The sequence below is a fragment of the Dreissena polymorpha genome, chromosome 8 (genome assembly GCF_020536995.1).
Source record: "Dreissena polymorpha isolate Duluth1 chromosome 8, UMN_Dpol_1.0, whole genome shotgun sequence".
NCBI classification, from domain to species: Eukaryota; Metazoa; Mollusca; class Bivalvia; order Myida; family Dreissenidae; genus Dreissena; species Dreissena polymorpha.
In genome coordinates, this window is record NC_068362.1 from 9,562,446 (window position 1) to 9,583,631 (window position 21,186).

Below are 21,186 nucleotides of genomic sequence, written 5' to 3' on the forward strand. Positions count from 1 at the left end.
AAATATATATGTCGCAAGTGTCATTGTTTTCAATGCAACGTACTAAAATACTATAGGGGGATGTCGTAATGTCCTTCTTAATTGCCGTTATCACTTAACCATTGTGCATAAATTATGACTTCCTGTGTTTGGCATGTGCAAAGGTAAGATTTTCTTCACCCAATTAACATTTCAGGTATTTATTCAGGTCTGAGCCAGTAAGGTTAAGTCAGGGTTTTGTATTACTTGATTTTATATATGATGTATAAAGTGTCGAATAATATACGTATTATAATAGTATAATATACATATTACCAATAATGAAATAGCATCTTAACCAAAACAATACTTTACTTATCATTTACTTCTTTTTATTCATGTACAAATACAATCATTACAAGTACCTAATGATAGCATTATACAATATCACAACAAGACACCTGGAAAAAGAATATGAATCTTTAACTTAAAGTTAATAATACAGTACCCTGAGCATAAACACATTTATAACTATGGAAAAGTAATATGAAAGATAACTTCAAATGTTATCTTTCTAAACCATAAATGGAAAATTGAAAGAAACAAATATGAAAAAGAGTAGTAGTATTCCTTTGTAAAAATGAATACCTTACTAAATACTAACTTTGTAGGATGTGGTGTGGCCTGTTGTTAAGAATGTGGTAAAGGGTGTGAATCAATCTTCCAACAAGACTGTTCATCAACAAATTACTGGAAGTGTGTGAGTTAGTGAGATAGTGGACCTCTGCTTAATGATAGTAACTGGAGAAGTATTGTACAGCTCAAACAAAAAACTACTAGCCATGTCAACCAGTTAAAATTGTGAAATTGTAATTTCGGAAACCAAATTTGAGATTTGAGTTAACAACCAGACTGTTGGAGTTGTGTCAAGACAACTGACTGCACAACTATGTAAATATCCAACTCTACGATGTGGTATTATATAGGGTTCTGACTCGATACAATTTAACGAAACACAAAATTAAGACATTCTTAGTAAGTGGATAAAATTTACATAATTCACTCGGGTACGAGCTCGTTAAACACTTATTTAACCCTGGCTGATGAAGTACAATAATTCAGTACCACCTCGAAAGATTAAATACAATATATTTTTTTTATCATAACCAATGTACTCAAGACCTATTCAGGGCTAAATTTTATTTCTAATATGAAAATCTATATGAGAATATAATCCTTAACGATACACACAATTTTATTCCGTATAGACATAAGATGATAAGATAGTATATTTCTCATTGACTTGTCTTCAAAATAAATTTGGCTGGGCCATTATAAATCATATATTTACTTGTTTACGTTTCAACATATAATACATTTCCTGTTGCTCACCAGTCAAAAGACTTACCATGTTGTAGCAAAACGTTAAACGTCGTTTATATTGTTTGATTATAATGCATTTGGGATCATGGCATTAACCCATTTATGCCTAGCGTCGAGCAAAAAGGCCTTTGCAAACAGCGTAGACCCAGATGAGACACTGTTTGCTTAAAGGAATTTCTGTAAGAAATATTCTAAATATAGAAAGAAATATACTAGACCTCTCTAATTTTGGAAATAAATTGATTCAATTTAGAAGGATGGGAGAGTCCACTAGGCATAAATGGGTTAAAGGGGCCTTTTCACATATTTTGAAGTCTGTCATTAAATGCTTTATATTGATAAATGTAAACATTAGATTTAAAAAGCTCCAGTAAAAAATCACGAATAAAATAAAACAGATAAAAAAGCTAACCCCCGCAGGGCTCGAACCACTGACCCCTGGAGCCCTGGAGTCTTGCAGTAAAAAGTCTACCACTTAGACCACTCGGCCATCCTTCCGGATACAATGCAAGACGTATTTTTTACTTAATATAAGCAATCCTAGTAGTTTCACAAAATTTAACGACAACAACAGAACTCTCTAAATTATAAATTCGTTTCGCGTCGCAACGCTTTATAATTTTCGAGTTTTTAATTAGTCAAAAGATGCATATAATGGCTATTTTAGTGCATGGCAAATTTTACGTATTACTGTTTCTTTACAAATATCATAACTAAAACGAAAATTTGCGAAACTGAAACAATTTTTTTCAATTTTGTCAATTGACCCAAACGTGAAAAAGCCCCTTTAATAACGATTTTATAAAATGTAATTGATAAACTTAGTATTTATTATTCAGTAAATATATGCACCACATTTGCCACAATATTTGAACTTTTTAGATATGATACCTGACCACAATGCATTCAACTTTAAGTTGTATAAAGTGCATATCTTATTGATAACGTTAATTAAGAATATTTTGCTAATGCTGCAGCTGCATTAACAATTAACACGTTCAGGGCGTGTGAATGGTTTGACATTTTAGCAAACAATACGTTTTAACAAACATTTGTTCCTCTATATGAATGTCCACAGGTTTAGAAGAATCGTAGTACAAAGATCCGTCCAAATTTATTTGATAAACTTATTTCAACAACAACATCATGCATTGCAGTAATTGTAGGTCTTTCAGATTTCAGTACTTCTGATCAACAATTCGATAAGAAGAAACATGCAGCTTGAAAATAAAATAAAATCATGTGCGAGAAAAAAAATTATAAACTCAAAACGACACAATATATAGCAAGCTTTAATAATGTCCCTAAAGGTGAATAAACATTTATGTCGTGTACCACAAAACAAATATTTGCATATCGCAAACATGCTGGTGAGCAAATAATCGGAACTACATCAAGAAGTCTGTATATAAACGTGTTATTCTGCCGGTAGCTTCTTCCACGCACTCAACAATTATTTCCGTGCCACCTAAAAACATGCGCACCAAAACCGATCGATTCTTTCCAAGTCCGGCCAGTGGGATCATAACTGTGCCAATCTGTGTGCACCCAACATCCGTCGTATACTTGGGATCTTCGGCAGTCGTGATAAAAACTGGTAAAAACATGATTTTCTGATCATACGACATTACACGGTACGTTCGTTCCACCTGCTCTACACCAAGGACAAGCTTATCACCAGCTCTCACAATGATGGAAAACGTGTTTTTACATATGGATTCACCAGTGTCAGTGACTGAAAGCATTGACATAGGATGCTTTGACTTATCGAAGATTTCCGATGTCTTAATACCGTATGTATACTTTGAAATGCGCTCACAAATAGCTTTCGGACAATGTCCATATATGACTGCCCCTTTTAGAACCGCAAGTCCTGCCTCTGGTGGAACAAAGATTTTCTAATCAGAAAACCACTGCCTGATAGTTTCCTGGAGAAGTATTGACTCCGAATAACCACCTACCATCAGAATGACTTCAACGCCAACACATTCAGGCATGCGCAGCAATTTGGATAAATGCTCAGTTATTTTCGACACCGATGAACGGAAGAATGAACGTACGAAATCCGCCTCCAGACGCAGTTTGTCTCCGACCAGGCTCAACTTCAACAACAAAAGATATTTAATGTCTTTTTATAAACGATATATATAAAACATATGTTTTGATAACTATTTTTGCAAGTTCTCAGTGAACAATATGAATAAAGTTTTGTTGCATCATTTAACGAATTATTTCAATTTTGATTCGAAATGTAGCATTGACAGTGACACAACATGTATTAAAAATTGTGAAGTATTTTTGTTCAAGACGTCCCTATAGCAAGTGCAAGATATTATTTTATTGATCGATTAATAGCTTGTTGCGTATAAGGCAGAATGTATAGTACGATAGAAATGTCCGAGTCGATGTCTATTCCAATCTTATACAAACAGGCGGAGTCGTTAGTAAGGAAATATTGTAAATTAATTACCCCAAAGCGTTAATTATTTCCTCACCTATCATGAAATAAATATTACAAATATACCTGCGTTCCATAACCATACTTTTGTATATTCTCATTTATCGACTGTCCTGTCATATCTTTCGTAAGATCCGACAGTACTAATGGTATTTTGATTGTCACTCTACGAGTTTTCGTATCTAAAGCTCTTTTTTTGTTTTCAATGTCCTGTAGCAGGTCAATATAGTCTTCCATATGATTCTCTCTAAATTGCCCTATAACCGCTGTATCTGAAAGCGAAATGTGAACACATCAACCGGATTGAATTGCATGCCATTACAAACAAATCAAACAATTCAACATTTTTCGAGATCATTAATGCTACAATGCTATTTAAACGATTTTCTTACAAACTATGTAAAATAATTGCTTTCAGTATGCACCTGTTATAGTGCAAAGAAAATTCAAAAATTCTCTGTCAATCATCGTTCCTCCCCAGTCTCCACCGTTCGCATGATGAATCTCCTTGATGCTGTCGACATCGCACACCTCATGCACTGTGATATCGATCGTTCCTCCTAACATGTGTATACATTGTTGAAAACCGGAAAACGTTCTCGATTATTCAAAAAATATTAGTCCAATAGTCACAGTTGCTAAAATCTAAATGCCATGTGTTACACATATTTCCCTATCGAATAGAACTTTCAAATACGTTCCGTACAAATCATGAATATATCGCAAAATGAAAAGTATTGCTTTTAAAATCCCGAAAATTAACAAAGGAATTAATACATAGGTACCTCCTGCATCTAAAACTAAATATTTTTGTCCAGCATGAAACGTAGACAGACTAGACTCCCCATCTATTTGTACAGGAAGGTGTCTACAGTAAAGAGAAGCCGCCTCTGGTTCGAGCGCAAGCATCAGTTTGTCAGCCGATATTCCGGCCTGCAGGTAAAAACAATAAAATTGTATCATGCTGCATCAATAATACTATTGATGTACAATGACTTTGCAAAACTACATGACAGGATTAATGCATTGTATATGGATAATAAACATTTTAAATGATAATACGAATACGTGTAGTGTTTCATGCAGTGTGACAATACAAAGGACTGTGTCAGTCATTAGGATTAGAAAGATACCAAATTAGATCCCTACACCAGGATGCCTCACACCAAATGTATGTTGTACATAAGACGATCAATTATAATTTGAGAATGCTATTTAAATAACGAGTAACGCTTGCAGCTTTTACAGACTTACTAGAACTACATGTTCCGCTGCTAATCAGATAAAAACATTACAGATAATTTAAAACGACATAATATCCCAAACAATTCCTTGCGCAATAGCCCATTTCATAGATAATTCAAATCAATTACCACGAATACTTTTATCGGAGGAACAATATCTTAGATAAAACTAAAAACGAGAAACTGCACTGCCATGATCCCCATGAAGATGGTTGCATTTGTCTTCCACCTCAAGAAAGACACTATCCGTAATAGTAAATTAAATAATGAGTTTAACTGTTTTTGTTTCACTTGCATTTCTGAATGAATATGCGGTATCGAACTTGTTTTAAGTTAATGTTACAAATGTGTTTTAAGCTATACAAAATGTATATCGTAATCGACCTAAGTGCTATCATGTTTTTATCAATCGAACTAACACTACCTGTTCCGCCGCTAATCTCATAAAGTGTTTTGCCGAATCATCCCAAATTGCTGGCACGGTAAGTACCCAGGTAATGTCATCTTCCTTATAGCCAGCTACTCGATGTTCAATTACTTTTGACAGATCGTCTTTCATGAATCTGTTATGAAACATTTACTGAGTATAGCGAAATTACAAGTGAAAAGATATCATTAAACGCTGCGAAAAACGATTAACTGAATGTCATGTTTTCCTCCAAATGCCAATATAAAATAACAATCATAGTATACGGTTCAATAGAAATAAAAATAAGCATAGTGACATGCCTTATAGACAGTGCAAACACATGCAAGGCACTCAGTTCACGACCAGTTTCGTCCGTCAGCATCATGTCTTTGTGAATCGGCTGAAAATTGAAATATTGAGAATGCTTTACATGAAAACAATCCAAATATAAATATAAGTACTCAAGTGAGTTTGTTAAAAGTTTCTGGTATAGCGTTTAAGGGATATTAATAGCGCAAGACGGTGATTTCAATCATCATAGTAATGTTATTGATATAAACCATTTGGTGCGTATACAAGGTTTTGGATTTACTTCAGCTCCTACATGTTATATTATCGTTATTAAAATTTAAGCATATGGGTGTGCATGTTTCTTAATATCTGAAAAAATCGAAAGTTTACCTTATTCCATAATGACATTTTAAATCGTCTAAAGTAGTACCAAAACTTGTACGCTTCTGACTCGCTTAATTCGCTGTAGCGCGATTCAGCTTCAAAGCCGAATGCTTCCAGCGTCTTTCCATCTGGTCTGATTAGTATGCACGTGGGTGCTTAAAACAATAAAAACGAATCATGAAAAATATTTAATGATTGTCGCCACAAAACGAATCACGTAATCATTTCTGAAAAGTGTTGTGAACTATAAGTATTGATAGTGAATTTGCAAATATTGATGAAAACATTGTTGTAATATAAATTACGTATCATACTTTTCGTGTATTTTTATGTTTGATTGGATTGAATTCAAACAATGTGTGCCTTGAAAGATGTTGTATCCCAATGTATATTAACTTATTGTTTCACTGTTTAGATAAGTAAGTTTAGGTACCTTTTGGGGATGATAACTTGCCACCAGTCCATGTTTTTGAACCGATCCTCGTTGGCTCCATCTCAAATTCATTTTTGAATGAAAACGCCCATCCAGAATAGGTAGTACCAAAGTCAATAGCGGCCACCACTAGAGTTCCTCCTGTGGCAGCCTAAATATCCAAATATATATATTTATACAACCACTAAATGATTTTATAGAAGGAACTTGTACAGAGGGGGTAATTACTCGATAGTCAAGATTGCGGCGTCCATGCCGGTTACTTTTCGCCGTTTAATAGCCATTATTACTTTTGTTAAATTTTAAAATGACGCTAACTTTCAAGCCACATCAGTAAAAAGGTGATTAGCGCTAACTTTAAATTGAAATTCGCTTTAAATCTCGAGAAGTCGAGATAAATAGCGAATTTTAATACGAAATAAACGTTGATAACTGTCTTGCTTATATTTCTGGAAAGTGAGCGGCATTTAGAAATTATTACAATATAAAGAAGTAAAACTCCAGCTGCTGGAGTTGTATAAAACGGCGAAAAATACCTGCCTCGGCATGGACTTTGCCATCTTGACTATCACGTGGTTACCCCGGTTTATTGTGGAACATTAGAGAGCCGATTACACGTATGTCGCAAAAAAGCTATGCTATATCGCTGTTCAAAACCAAAATGTGTTTTCTGCACAAGAGAATCGGTTGAAGATATTTAAAAGATTATTTGTAGTAATAGGGCACGTTATGTCGGCAAAACAGTGGGATCTGAGGTTCGTAAAATGTGGACATCTTCAAAGAAAGTGTTTTCTGGAGACCCACATGAACACATGGGGGGGGAGTTTAGTAGAGACCTTCTGTATAAGTTCTGTATCGGAGACGGAGAGTGATCTCGATCGTCGACGGTTGACTGAGAAGAAAAGCAGTAGATCAACTTTCTCATTGAATGTAATTGCCTCGTGATTGTGTTCCTATAATGTTGGTATTGTTTGCGATTGTGTTTTGTTTGTTAGTTGTTTTGCTGTTTATGTTGATTTATTTTCTGAATTAATTTCAGAATTGCCTTGCCATGTACACCTTTCTTCAACTCGTAGGATAAACTCAAGTCCATAATAACACTAAAATAGTATACTATATATATACATAATTAAATGAAACTATCAAGTGGCTTGAAAAAAAAACCGGAATTTTACTCCAAATCTATATATGCCATATAAGATGAAGTATATAAAGTCGGTAAATGGAAACTTTTATATGCATTCATCTGCATTTCATAAACGGTTGACTCGGTTTTGAGAAAAGGTCTTTGGCAAAATCATACAAATACAGAGATCGGCTATTGGCTTAAACAATTTCAGTAATTAAAAAGACACATAAATAATGTGCCAGTTAACCTTTGTACATAATGGAACTTCTTTTCTAGACATATTGCCTTCCTATATTCTTTAGCAAGGATAAAATATAGAACATTTCCATTTAAAATGCGGAAATTTCATCTTTTGAGTTTTGTCAACATCGTTTTTCAAAAACGAGGGCGACTAACGCTTTTCTTCAAATAAAGAAAAATACCTGGCAGAAATCACTGGTATCACGTCCGAGACCGAGGGAAGGTTACAAGATGGTTTAAACAATTTTCCTAATCATTGGATCGCATGTTTAATTTAACGAAATTCCATATAGAAGTATTTCGCAAAAGAAGGCAGAATGTATGTTTTATTTTATTTTTAACAATCAAAAACTCGAACTCGTCAAATAGTACAAATACCTTGCAATCAATTTCAACCGATCAATTTCTTATTTGTTTGTTGTTGCGTTTTTCTTTTGCTGTAAAATTCACATAGCACAACGGGCTACATTGGTGATTAGAACCTGTCTTAAAATACTATTTTCTTATATATTAGCCATTCTATAATTGTGTAAAAAAAACAATACACTCCAATGTTCAAAATGTTTAGATATAGCGACAAAATGTGTTCGAAAAAGTTCAACTGAAACCTAAACTTTGTAATTTAAATTATAAACGCACAATGATAAATGTCAACGTTTCGTCATTAATTTGCCTATTGCGGCGTGGTGGCGCCTTTGATTTGTGCCGTTATATTGTGTGTTCCATAATAAACTTCATGATATATGGTGAAACAGGCATAACACCACTGTCAATTTAGATAGACGCAAAAGCAAAATCATTTTGAACACAATCACTCAAATAAAATTGATAAACAATGCTCATAACAATCAAGTCCAATGAATGATCTCATTTTTATTAGAAGAATTCATGTGTTTAATATGCAGAGTCAACTCTGATCAACTGTGGGCTTAACATGTGTGGATCCATCAAATTACTTTCAATCTGATCAGACTAAAATAATTGCAAAACATATTGCAGACCATTTTATAAACGACTTGATTTTAAAACAAAAATCCTCTAGCAATAACATATGTAATAGGTTATTCAAAGCAAAGGGCATGAATATTATTATCGGACCAACACTTTTTTTTAGATCAAATGAGAAAGGAGAAACTAAACTACCATGATCCCTCTGGAGAAAGGTACATGTATCTAAAACAATATTCCACCTCAGGAAAGACACTATTGGCATAATAAATTAGGTAAATAATTTTACTGCTTATCTTGCGCTTTATGATAATAACTATACGGTGTTGCACTTGTTCTGAGTAAGTGTTTAAGGCGTGGTTTATAAGCTATTTAAATGTATGTTGTAATCGATCAATGAGCTATAAGTTTTAGTCAATATTGTATATGACCTGCCTATATGGCGGGTGATTTGTTCCGTCCTTACGTATAAGCGGGACTTAAAATGGCGATATTACGGCAATATGTAAAACGACAAATATACTCGTCGATAAGACAAAATTACGGAATCCGGATAGGGCCAAGTTGATGGTCGCGAGTCGACCTTCGAGGTCGACGCACGACATTCAAGCGACGTGCTCTCGACGCACGATACGACGCGCGACAATCATGCGACAATCAAGATTTGAATGTCGCATATCGCGCTGGGTTTTAGAAAAAAAAAATATTTAAGAAAATCTTGATTGTCGACTGAATTGTCTCTCGACGCGAGATACGACGCGCGACCTTCTCTCGATATGATATATCGCGAAAATGTCGCTTGTCGACCTAAAAATCCTTAGGTCGACACACGACATTCTCTCGCCGCACGATACGACGCGCGACATTCTCTCGACGCACGATATGACACTCGCGCCATATATCGAGCAAATATCGCGCAAGTGTCGCATGTCGACCGGTGTGGGAGTATTTTTTTCATCTGCAAGCAAGGTGTTAGAGTAACTTTTTCAGCTAAAGTAAAAATGGCGGCATCTAGTATCAGCAATAACAGCAGCAGCTGCAGCACCAGTAGCAGCAGCAGCAGTAGCAGCAGCAGCAGCAGCAGCAGCAGTAGCAGCAGTAGCAGCAGTAGCAGCAGAAGCAGCAGTAGCAGGAGTAGCAGTAGTAGCAGAAGTAGCAGCAGTAGTAGCAGAAGTAGCAGAAGTAGTAGTAGTAGTAGTAGTAGTAGTAGTAGTAGTAGTAGTGGTAGTAGTAGTAGTAGTAGTAGTAGTAGTAGTAGTAGTAGTATTGGTTGTAGAAGTAGTAGTAGCAGTAGTAGTAGTAGTAGTAGTAGTAGTAGTAGTAGTAGAAGTAGCGGTAGTAGTAGAAGTAGCGGTAGTTGTGATGAGACTGGTAGTAGTGGTAGTGGGACTGGTGGTTGTAGTAGTAGTAGTTGTAGTAGTAGCAGAATCAGGAGTAATAATAGTAGCAGTAGCAGTGTAGTAGCAAAACCAGCACCACCAGCAGTAGCAGTAGTAGTAGTTGTTGTAGAAGTAGTAGGTGCTGCAGTAGAAGAAGTAGCAGCAGCAGGAGCAGTAGCAGCAGTAAGGACAGTGGCAGCAGCAGTAGCAGTATGATTAGTTGTTGTAGTAGAAGTAGTAGCTGCAGTAGAAGCAGTAGCAACAGCAGCAGCACTAGCAGCACTAGCAGCAACATCAACAGTAGCAGTAACAGCAGTAGAAGCAGAAGCAGCAGTTGGCGCAGTAGCAGCAGTAGAAGCAGTAGCAGTAGTAGGTGTTGTTGCAGTAGAAACCGTAGCAGCAGTAGAAGCAGTAGCAGAAGTAGAAGCAGTAGCAGCAGGAGAAGCAGTAGCAGCAGCAGCACTAGCAGCACTAGCAGCAGTAGCAGCAGTGGCAGCAGTAGCAGGAGTAGCAGTTGTAGCAGAAGTAGCAGCAGTAGTAGTAGTAGTAGCAGTAGTAAATGTAGAAGTAGTAGTAGTAGTAGTAGTAGTAGTAATAGTAGTAGTAGTAGTAGTAGTAGTAGTAGTAGTAGTAGTAGTAGTAGTAGTAGTAGTAGTAGTAGTAGTAGTAGTAGTAGTAGTAGTAGTAGTGGAAGTAGTAGTAGTAGTAGAAGCAGCAGTAGCAGGAGTAGCAGTAGTAGTAGTAGTTGAAGTAGTAGTAGTAGTAGTAGTAGTAGTAGTAGTAGTAGTAGTAGTAGTAGTAGTAGTAGTAGTAGTAGTAGTAGCAGTAGTAGCAGTAGCAGTTGTAGTAGTAGTAGTAGTAGTAGTAGTAGTAGTAGTAGTAGTAGTAGTAGTAGTAGTAGTAGTAGTAGTAGTAGTAGTACTTGTAGTAGTAGTAGTAGTGGTAGTAGTAGTAGTAGTAGTAGTAGTAGTAGTAGAAGTAGTAGTAGAAGTAGCAGTAGTAGTAGTAGTAGTAGTAGTAGAAGTATTAGTAGTAGTAGTAGTAGAAGTAGTAGTAGTAGTAGTAGTAGTAGTAGTAGAAGTAGAAGTAGTAGTAGTAGTAGTAGTAGTAGTAGTAGAAGTAGTAGCTGCAGTAGCAGTAGCAGCAGTAGCTGGAGTAGCAGTAGTAGTAGTAGTAGTAGTAGTAGTAGTAGTAGTAGTAGTAGTAGTAGTAGTAGTAGTAGTAGTAGTAGAAGTAGTAGTAGTAGTAGTAGTAGTAGTAGTAGTAGAAGTAATATTAGTAGTAGAAGTAGTAGAAGTAGTAGCGGTAGTAGTAGTAGAAGTAGTAGTAGTAGTAGTAGTAGTGATAGTAGTTGCGGTAGTGGAAGTGAGACTGGTAGTAGTGGTAGTGGGACTGGTAGTAGTGGTAGTAGTATTTGTAGTAGTAGTAGTAGTTTAAGAAATAGTAGCAGTAGCAGTGCAGTAGCAGCACCAGCACCACCAGCAGTAGCAGTAGAAGTAGTTGTTGTATCAGTAGTAGCTGCAGCAGTAATAGTAGCACTACTAGAGTAGTATTCAAAATTCAGTCTTTGGTGCGTGATTGTTGCGAGTATAGTCGTTTGGGTTCACGCTATTTTACACCCACGTGTTAGTGTTCACGTCATATTAAGATGTTTATTCGGCTGAAATTCCATACATTAAACACATGTTTGTTTCTGGTTCTAAGCTCAGGATGGAAGCCTTTTTTGGTGTTATTTTTTATTTTTTATATGCTATTATCTATAATAGAGACAAGGAGTTTAACTTCGTTTGCCGTAAAACTATACTATCTTTACTGTAAACTAGGGTCGACTTCGATCATGCACTTTAGTCTGGAAACGGAAGTTTTAATGCGCATATTTGGTAGGGTAAGTGATGGAATGCGCTTTAGTTTGGATGGGTTATTTAAGAATACAGTATACTAACTATTTTGAGTATACTTTCTCAAAACAAGAACATCAAACAGTACCAAACTACATGGGAATACCAGAAAATATCGACGATTTTCGTGCACACTATCGAGTAACAAGACATTTATTCGATATATTGCTTGAAATGACAGTGCTGTTTAGTTAAGCTTGGAACTTCATGTACATTTCCTGAATATTTTTTTCAAGATCAACTAATTTTTCTGCGCCTGTTATCAAATAAATCATTTGTTACTGAGAGTTTTCTGAGCACACCGTGCAATCGACTAAAGCATCGTCTGCGGTTAATCCATCGGCTGCGGAAGTGTATACATGTCGGGTAAAGGCGGAGTGTACGTATTTCCCTATTCTTTATATTTTGCGTATTGAATTGAGCTGATTTGCGTGTGTTCTTTGAGAGCCTAAGTTAGAATGACTTTGTGAACATAATCCTTACCTTCATAGCTGTTTACTTTTAAAGAAATCCGTAAGAATGTGGTCAAAAATCAAACAAAATTTACCACTCTTTCTGTCAAACTCTAATTACACAGGATTATTACATTGCATCAGCCGATGGCTTGAGCATAATTTTATTTTTGCAGCCGATGTCATGACCATCTATTAAGTAGCCACGGCCGTTGTCCTGAGCCGTTTTTCCAACCCCACTCGAATTTAAACGTTAATAAAAGTGTTGTGTGTTCATGTTGGATGCTGTAATTTGGAATAACTGAAAAGAAATGATTGATTTTTTTAATACAATGTTGTGCATATTTATCTTTGGTCTAAATCCTGTGTAATTAGAGTTTGACAGAAAGAGTGGTGAATTTTGTTTGATTTTTTACCACATTCTAGCGGATTTCTTTAAAAGTAAGCAGCTATGAAGGTAAGGATTACGGTCACAAAGTCATTCTAACTTAGGCTCTCAAAGAACACTTTTACCCGACATGTATACACTTCCGCAGCCGATGGATGTACCGCAGACGATGCGTTAGTCGATTGCACGGTGTGCTGAGTGTTTTTAAAAAAAATATTGTAAGAAGACTTAATTAATCATTTAATAAATACTCTAGGCTCGCTCTGTAAAAAGAGGTTTTAATGCATGTACATAGTGTTGTCCCAGATTAGGCTCTGTAGTCCGCACAGGCTTATCAGGTGCGATACGTTCTGCCATAACTGGATTTTCGCTCATAGAAAAATACGACAAAAGCGGAAAGTGTCTCCCTGATTAGTGTGGACTGAACATGCAATCTGACAAAACAATTTACGCGCATGAATTAATTAAATTGTAGCCGTCTATATGCTCACTTTTAATTCATGACACAGTTACATGTAATAATTTATGATTTGTCCATTTTAAATGATGCATATTTTATTGTACTGGGTTGAACGAAACTTTTATTTTAATAATGTGTACACTCAACATTCTTGCAGTTATGTTTTGCTGTGTTATATAATGATATAATAATAAATATAATTTTAACAACTATCTTCTCTTTTCTACATGTGATTTATTTATATATTTTAAACCAGATTAACAACAAAATCCATAACATAATGAACGCAAAACATGATACCCTATATTCACGGAACAAAACTATGTTTGACAAAATTCAGAATCAAGGTTCCAAATTTTTCAAAAATTTCCAGATCAAATTATTTCCAAGTTCCATCCATTATTTATCTATGAATAAACAACACTTGTATCATCTATATGTAAGGTTATTACAATAAATGGTTGTTAATAGACTGATAAACGATTGAAAAAGTTACATAATCTACAGATTATAAAGCATTGTGCTTTTATTTCATTGTTCATGGATTAAGAACCAATATCATAATTATGATGTGCAGCTCGCACTCAACATTGACATAGGCAGATAATACCTAAAAGAGTCAACAATTCCAGTTCATGTTATTGAATCTTGATGAAAAATCTGGATAATGCATAGCATGCAATGATTTTGCAGTTATTTGCTACTGCTGCTACTGCTGCTACTGCTGCTACTACTACTACTACTACTACTACTACTTCTACTACTACTACTATTACTGCTGCTACTACTGCTAGTACTGCTATTAATGCTACTACTGCTACTACTGCTACTACTGCTACTACTGCTACTGAAGCTACTGAAGCTACTTCTGCTTCTGCTGCTACTACTGCTACAGCTGCTACTCCTGCTACTGCTGTTATTGCTGCTACTGCTGCTACTGCTGCTTCAGCGGCTACTGCTGCTACTGCTTCTTCTGCTGCTACTGCTTCTACTGCTGCTACTGCTTCTACTACTACTATTACAACTACTTCTTCTATTACTACTACTCCTGCTACTCTTGCTACTACTGCTACTACTGCGACTACTGCTATTACAGCTACTCATGCTTCTGCTGCTACTACTGCTACTACTGCTACTGCTGCTACTCCAGCTACTGCTGTTACTGCTGCTTCTGCTGCCTCGCGGCTACTGCTGCTACTGCTTCTACTGCTGCTACTGCTACTACTGCTATTTCAGCTACTGCAGCTACTGCTGATACTGCTGGTACTGCTGCTACTGCTGCTACTACTGTTACTACTGCTACTGCTGCTACTCCTGCTACTGCTGTTACTGCTGCTTCAGTGGCTAGTGCTGCTACAGCTGCTACTGATGCTGCTGCTACAGCTGCTACTGCTGCTGCGACTGCAGCTGCTGTTAGTAATGCTGCTACTGCTGCTTCTACTACTACTATTACTACTATTACTACTACTACTACTACTACTACTACTACTACTACTACTACTACTGCTACTTATACTACTGCTACTACAACTGCTACTCCTGCTGCTGCTGCTACTGCTGCTACTACTACTACTACCACTACTACAACTACTACTTCTACAACTACTGCTGGTACTGCTGCTACTACTGCTACTACTGCTACTACTGCTATTGCAGCTACTGCAGCTACTGCAGCTACTGCAGCTACTGCTGCTACTGCTGGTACTGCTGGTACTGCTGGTACTGCTGGTACTGCTGCTACTACTGCTACTACTACTGCTGCTGCTTCTCCTGCAACTGCTGTTACTGCTGCTTAACGGCTAGTGCTGCTACAGCTGATACTACTGCTGTTACAGCTGCTACAGCTGCCACTGCTGCTGCTGCTACTGCTGCTGCTGTTGTTTCTGCTGCTACTGCTTCTGCTACTACTACTACTACTGGTACTACTACTACTACTACTCCTATAATACTACAGCTACTACTACTTCTACTACTACTACTTCTACTACTTCTACTACTATAACTTCTACTACTACTACTGATTCTACTTCTACTACTACTACTACTACTACTACTACTACTACTACTACTACTACTACTACTACTACTACAACTACTACTACTAATGCTACTTCTACTACTTCTTGTACTGCTGCTTCTGCTGCAACTGCTGCAACTGCTGCAACTGCTGCTACTGCTGCTAGTGCTGCTACTGCTGCTGCTACTACTACTTCTACTACTACTACTACTACTGCTACTTCTACTACTATTACTGTTGCTACTACTGCTACTACTGCTATAAATGCTACTACTGCTACTACTGCTACTACTACTACTGAAGCTACTTCTGCTTCTGCTGCTACTACTGCTACAGCTGCTACTCCTGCTACTGCTGTTATTGCTGCTACTGCTGCTACTGCTGCTTCAGCGGCTTCTGCTGCTACTGCTTCTACTGCTGCTACTACTTCTACTGCTGCTACTGCTTCTACTACTACTATTACTACTACTTCTTCTATTACTACTACTCCTGCTACTACTGCTACTACTGCTAACTCTGCTACTACTGCTACTACTGCGACTACTGCTATTGCAGCTACTCCTGCAACTGCTGCTACTACTGCTACTACTGCTACAGCTGCTACTCCAGCTACTGCTGTTACTGCTGCTACTGCTGCCTCGCGGCTACTGCTGCTACTGCTTCTACTGCTGCTACTGCTACTACTGCTATTGCAGCTACTGCAGCTACTGCTGATACTGCTGGTACTGCTTCTACTGCTGCTACTACTGCTACTGCTGCTACTCCTGCTACTGCTGCTACTGCTGCTTCAGCGGCTTGTGCTGCAACAGCTGCTACTACTACTGCTGTTGCTGCTACAGCTGCTACTGCTGCTGCGACTGCAGCTGCTGTTAGTAGTGCTGCTACTGCTGCTACTACTACTACTATTACTACTACTACTTCTACTACTAATACTACTGCTACTACTACTACTACTACTACTACTTCTACTACTGCTACTACTACTGCTACTCCTGCTACTGCTGCTACTGCTGCTACTACTACTACTACCACTACTACAACTACTACTACTACAACTAAAGCTGCTACTACTGCTACTACTGCTATTGCAGCTACTTCAGCTACTGCAGCTTCTGTTGCTACTGCTGCTACTGCTGGTACTGTTGGTACTGCTGCTACTACTGCTACTACTACTGCTGCTGCTTCTCCTGCAACTGCTGTTACTGCTGCTTCAGCGGCTAGTGCTGCTACCTCTGATACTACTGCTGTAACAGCTGCTACAGCTGCTACTGCTGCTGCTGTTGTTTCTGCTGCTACTGCTTCTGCTACTACTACTACTACTAGTACTACTACTACTTCTACCACTATTATAATACTACAGCTACTACTACTTCTACTAGTACTACTTCTACTACTTCTACTACTATTACCTATACTACTACTACTGATACTACTACTACTTCTGCTACTACTACTACTACTACTACTACTACTACTACTACTACTACTACTACTACTACTACTACTACTACTACTACTACTACTACTACTATTGCTGCTACTTCTACTACTTTTTGTACTGCTGCTACTGCTGCAACTGCTGCTACTGCTGCAACTTCTGCTACTGCTGCTAGTGCTGCTGCTGCTACTGCTTCTACTGCTGCTACTTATGCTACTGCATCTACTGCTGCTACTGCTTCTACTGCAACAACTACTACTACTGCTTCTGCTTCTACTAATGCATTTGCTGCTACTGCTACTGCTGCTGTTGCTGCTAGTGCTGCTGCTGTTGCTACTGCTTCTACTGCAGCAGCTACTACTACTTCAACAACTACTCATACTGCTACTGCTGCTGCTGCTGCTGTCGCTACTTCTGGTACTGCTACTGCTGCTGCTACTGCTTCCATTGCAGCTACTACTACTTCTACAACAACTAATACTACTGCTACTGCTGGTGGTGCTGGTTCTGCTACTAAACTGCTACTGCTACTATTACTACTCCTGATTCTGCTACAACTACAACTACTACTACCACTACCACCAGTCCCACTGTCCCAACCACTAATACCAGCCTCACTACCACTACTGCTACTACTACTACTTCTACTACTTCTACTACTACTACTCCTACTACTACTACTACTACTACTACTACTACTACTACTACTTCTACTTCTTTTGCTAATATTACTACTACTACTACTACTACTTCTACTACTACTACTACTACTACTACTACTACTACTACTACTTCTTCTATTACAACAATCTCTTCTACTACAACTACAACTACTTCTACTACTACTACTACTACTACTACTACTACTACTACTACTACTACTGCTGCTACTACTACTACTGCTACTACTACTACTACTACTACTAATGCTACTTCTGCTACTGCTGCTACTCCTGCTACTGCTGCTACTGCTGCTACTCCTGCTACTGCTGCTACTGCTGCTACTGCTGCTACTGATGCTACTGCTGCTACTGCTGCTTCTGCTGCAGCTGCTGCTACTGCTTCTACTGATGCTTCTGCTGCTACTGCTGATGCTGATACTGCTGCTACTGCTGCTGCTGCTTCTGCTGCTGCTGTTGTTATTGCTGCTTCTAGATGCCGCTATTTTTACTTTAACTGAAAAAGTTACTATAACACCTTGCTTGCAGATGAAAAAAATACTCCCACACCGGTCGACATGCGACACTTACGCGATTTTTGCTCGATATATCGCGCGAGTGTCATATCGTGCGTCGAGAGAATGTCGCGCGTCGTATCGTGCGTCGAGAGAATGTCGTGTGTCGACCTTAGGATTTTTAGGTCGACAGGCGACATGTTCGCGATATATCATATTGAATGTCGCGCGTCGTATCGTGCGTCGAGAGAATGTCGCTTGAATGTCGTGCGTCGACCTCGAAGGTCGACACGCGACAATCAACTTGGCCCTATCCGGATTCCGTGCGAGTGTCATATCGTGCGTCGAGAGAATGTCGCGCGTCGTATCGTGCGTCGAGAGAATGTCGTGTGTCGACCTAGGGATTTGTAGGTCGACATGCGACACTTGCGCGATATTTGCTCGATATAGTGTTGAGTGTCATTTCGTGCGTCGAGAAAATGTCGCGCGTCGTATCGTGCGTCGAGAGAATGCGACATTCTCTCGACGCACGATACGACGCGCGACGATTCAATCGACAGTCAATTTTTTTTTTCTAAAACCCAGCGCGATATGCGACACTCAAATCTTGATTTTGTCGAAGGTCGACACGCGACAATCAACTTGGCACTTTCCGGATTCCGTACAAAATAGATGTTGACTTCTCGTGTTGCCTTGTTCGCGACTTTCTAACACACAAGCACGCCAAATTGACGAAATTAAAGCTAGACGACGACAAGACCGTACCCGGTAGAATGATTACACGGCATAAAGGTTCGTCATTATTTTGCCCATTTCGGCGTGATGGCGCCTTTTATTGGCATCGTTATTGTGTGATTGCAGAACGCCAAAGAGACAACACCCCAGAACAACAAATCAATCCGAAAATAATACAATTCTGATTCTGTGTGTATATGTGTTTGATAGGCACTTCATAATCCACATAAAGAAATGTGTTGACATTTGAGTGTATGTTTTTCAAAATGTTGAAGTTGTGTAAACCTGCTCTCAGTTATTAAGAAACTTATTAGTATTAAGCAAATCGAATCATAATTGCATTTTTAAGATTGGATAATTCTTTAAATGCTGCGTAATTATGTTGTACAAAACACCATATTTGAAGGGGAAGAGATATTCAGCTTTAAACAATGCTTTGAAACAAAATATTACTATCAAATGTCGCTGAGGTAAAATAAAAAGATATTTTTAAATCCGATACAATTACAACGTGAAATAAAAGTCTTAACATAAACTATGAAACAGTATCTTTCGCTAACAAACATTTTACTATCGTGATGTTTAAAGCTTTTTAAGGAATATGGTTCAGGCTACAACAGATAATTTTCAGATATCATATCTTTGAAGTACCAAATATTACAAGATTCGTTTGTTTAATCAATGATATTTTACTAGTGTAAACAAGTTTGATAAATTTAAGTATAACTTTACTTTAGAAGTAGTGGTATGAAGTTATATTCTGCTTGCAGATACCAATTTTACGTGGATGATCTATAATCGGCTTGCCGAATTGTTATTAAACGAAAAAAGAGTGCTGAATGTCAATCATAAACAAATCTGTTTAACTCAATAAAAAAATAGACATACAAATCGAAATAACCCTCTAAATACGGTTTTCGCTAATATATAACAGTAAACATATTTATACTGCCATTACGATATTTGCGTAATTAAAATTTGAAGAAAACACAGTAAGAAAACATGAAATTCTTTCGATTACAGGTATGATTTAATAGTATTAATCTGAATATTGTATGGTAAAAAAACTTCATAATTTTATCTAAAAGTAAATGTCCAATTTTCAGATTTGAATATATAATAAGCCTTATCCTTCACTCAACCGGTATAAAATGATCTACAATCTTCATTAAATAAATGGGTCGCAGTCTTTATTTCGCACCGTAAATCCAGTCTTTTTAGGTACCTGTTGTAGGGCTAAATGCAACCACGTATTAAGGATTACATTCGTCGTATGTAAACTGATAACAATCATGATAATGATGAAATCTGCGTTTGACAGTTTTGTTCAAGTGAGAATATTTTTCATTAGGTTTTGATACCATTATCATATCAATTAATACCATATAAGGAGTAATAGGTATACAGACTACAATCTAAAACAAAATCATACCATTCGTTCCACTTGTTACGAACTTCACTTGTACTCCGTATCACTGTAACAGGCGGCTTCAAGTGTTCAAAATCATTGGGACGAACGCGGAATTTGAGTTGCACGCAGCTTTATTTTTACTGTAACACCGTTTGCGCAATAAGTGAATGCTTTTCCGGACATTAGAATACAAAACGAGATTTATATCAAATAAGTTTAAAACAATTTTATGAAAAAGGATCAGACAGGGTCTGTCCCCTAACTTAATATTAACAATTAAACATCGCCAAGACAACAGTAATCGTGTATAGCGCTTCATTTGTTACAGCAAGGCATGCATTAAATCAAGGAAAACAGTAGCTATATCCCTGTAATTGAGAATATGTGTTTTTCAAATTAGACATGTTGGATGCTGATATCTTTCCTGTACATGCTGTTAATGCATCATACATTTAAAAAAATATTCTTGATTATGTACACATTGTAATAGTGAGGTAAAATAACAGTAATGCTAAACACTCGATCGAACTTGTATGACAATACTTATTCAAAGCTTATTTTCAAACAACGGCTTCAGATCTCAACGATAACTTTAATGTGGTATTGTTAAAGATCATTTACTACATATATGCATTGCAATCATTCATCCACGACGTCTATGAGGGTGTGGTTGCATCTTGCTGCGCGTTCAAATAGATATATGCAAATGATTATTCATAAACTCTGCTTAAAAGAGCATTACGTCCTTTAGCGTAGAATAAAAAATTGCGATCGCATAATACAGGAGTATGCGGAGCAGTCTTCGGACACATTAATGCGCAAATACCTGTAGCCGGAGTTCTGTGTCCGCGTGAAGCTTCCATGTCTCGCAGCTGTAGAGTAGGATGGAGACTACGAGGGACTTGAAGAGTCTGTATTTGGTGGGGAAGCTGATGGAACTGCTTGTCCAAAACGTGC

General features: G+C 37.5%; 1 protein-coding gene across 2 annotated transcripts; it reads right to left on the reverse strand.

Annotated features, from left to right (window-relative positions):
• Positions 1 to 1,143: 1,143 nt before the first annotated feature.
• LOC127841297 (heat shock 70 kDa protein 12A-like) lies at positions 1,144 to 20,370 on the reverse strand. Of its 2 annotated transcripts, none has more exons than XM_052370020.1 (9): positions 20,251 to 20,370; positions 6,561 to 6,711; positions 6,134 to 6,282; positions 5,773 to 5,852; positions 5,468 to 5,606; positions 4,585 to 4,732; positions 4,225 to 4,359; positions 3,866 to 4,071; positions 1,144 to 3,443 (listed from the first exon to the last, which is right to left on the reverse strand). In XM_052370020.1, the coding sequence occupies exons 1-9, from the start codon at positions 20,251 to 20,253 to the stop codon at positions 3,240 to 3,242; spliced, it is 1,215 nt and encodes a 404-aa protein (XP_052225980.1). In that variant the 5' UTR covers positions 20,254 to 20,370; the 3' UTR covers positions 1,144 to 3,239. The 2 variants fall into 2 exon arrangements, with proteins under 2 accessions (XP_052225980.1, XP_052225981.1); XM_052370021.1 differs by having other exon boundaries at positions 3,306 to 3,443; positions 3,885 to 4,071.
• Between the last annotated feature and the right edge of the window lie 816 nt (positions 20,371 to 21,186).

What these genes read in the sequence shown, in the direction of transcription:
- LOC127841297 (XM_052370020.1), bottom strand. An exon ending in CAAGTTATCATCCCCAAAAG is followed by an intron (nt 6,283 to 6,560) that starts GTACCTAAACTT and finishes TATTGTTTTAAG; the next exon opens with CACCCACGTGCATACTAATC. An exon ending in TTTAGTTTTAGATGCAGGAG is followed by an intron (nt 4,360 to 4,584) that starts GTACCTATGTAT and finishes TACACATGTTAG; the next exon opens with GAGGAACGATCGATATCACA.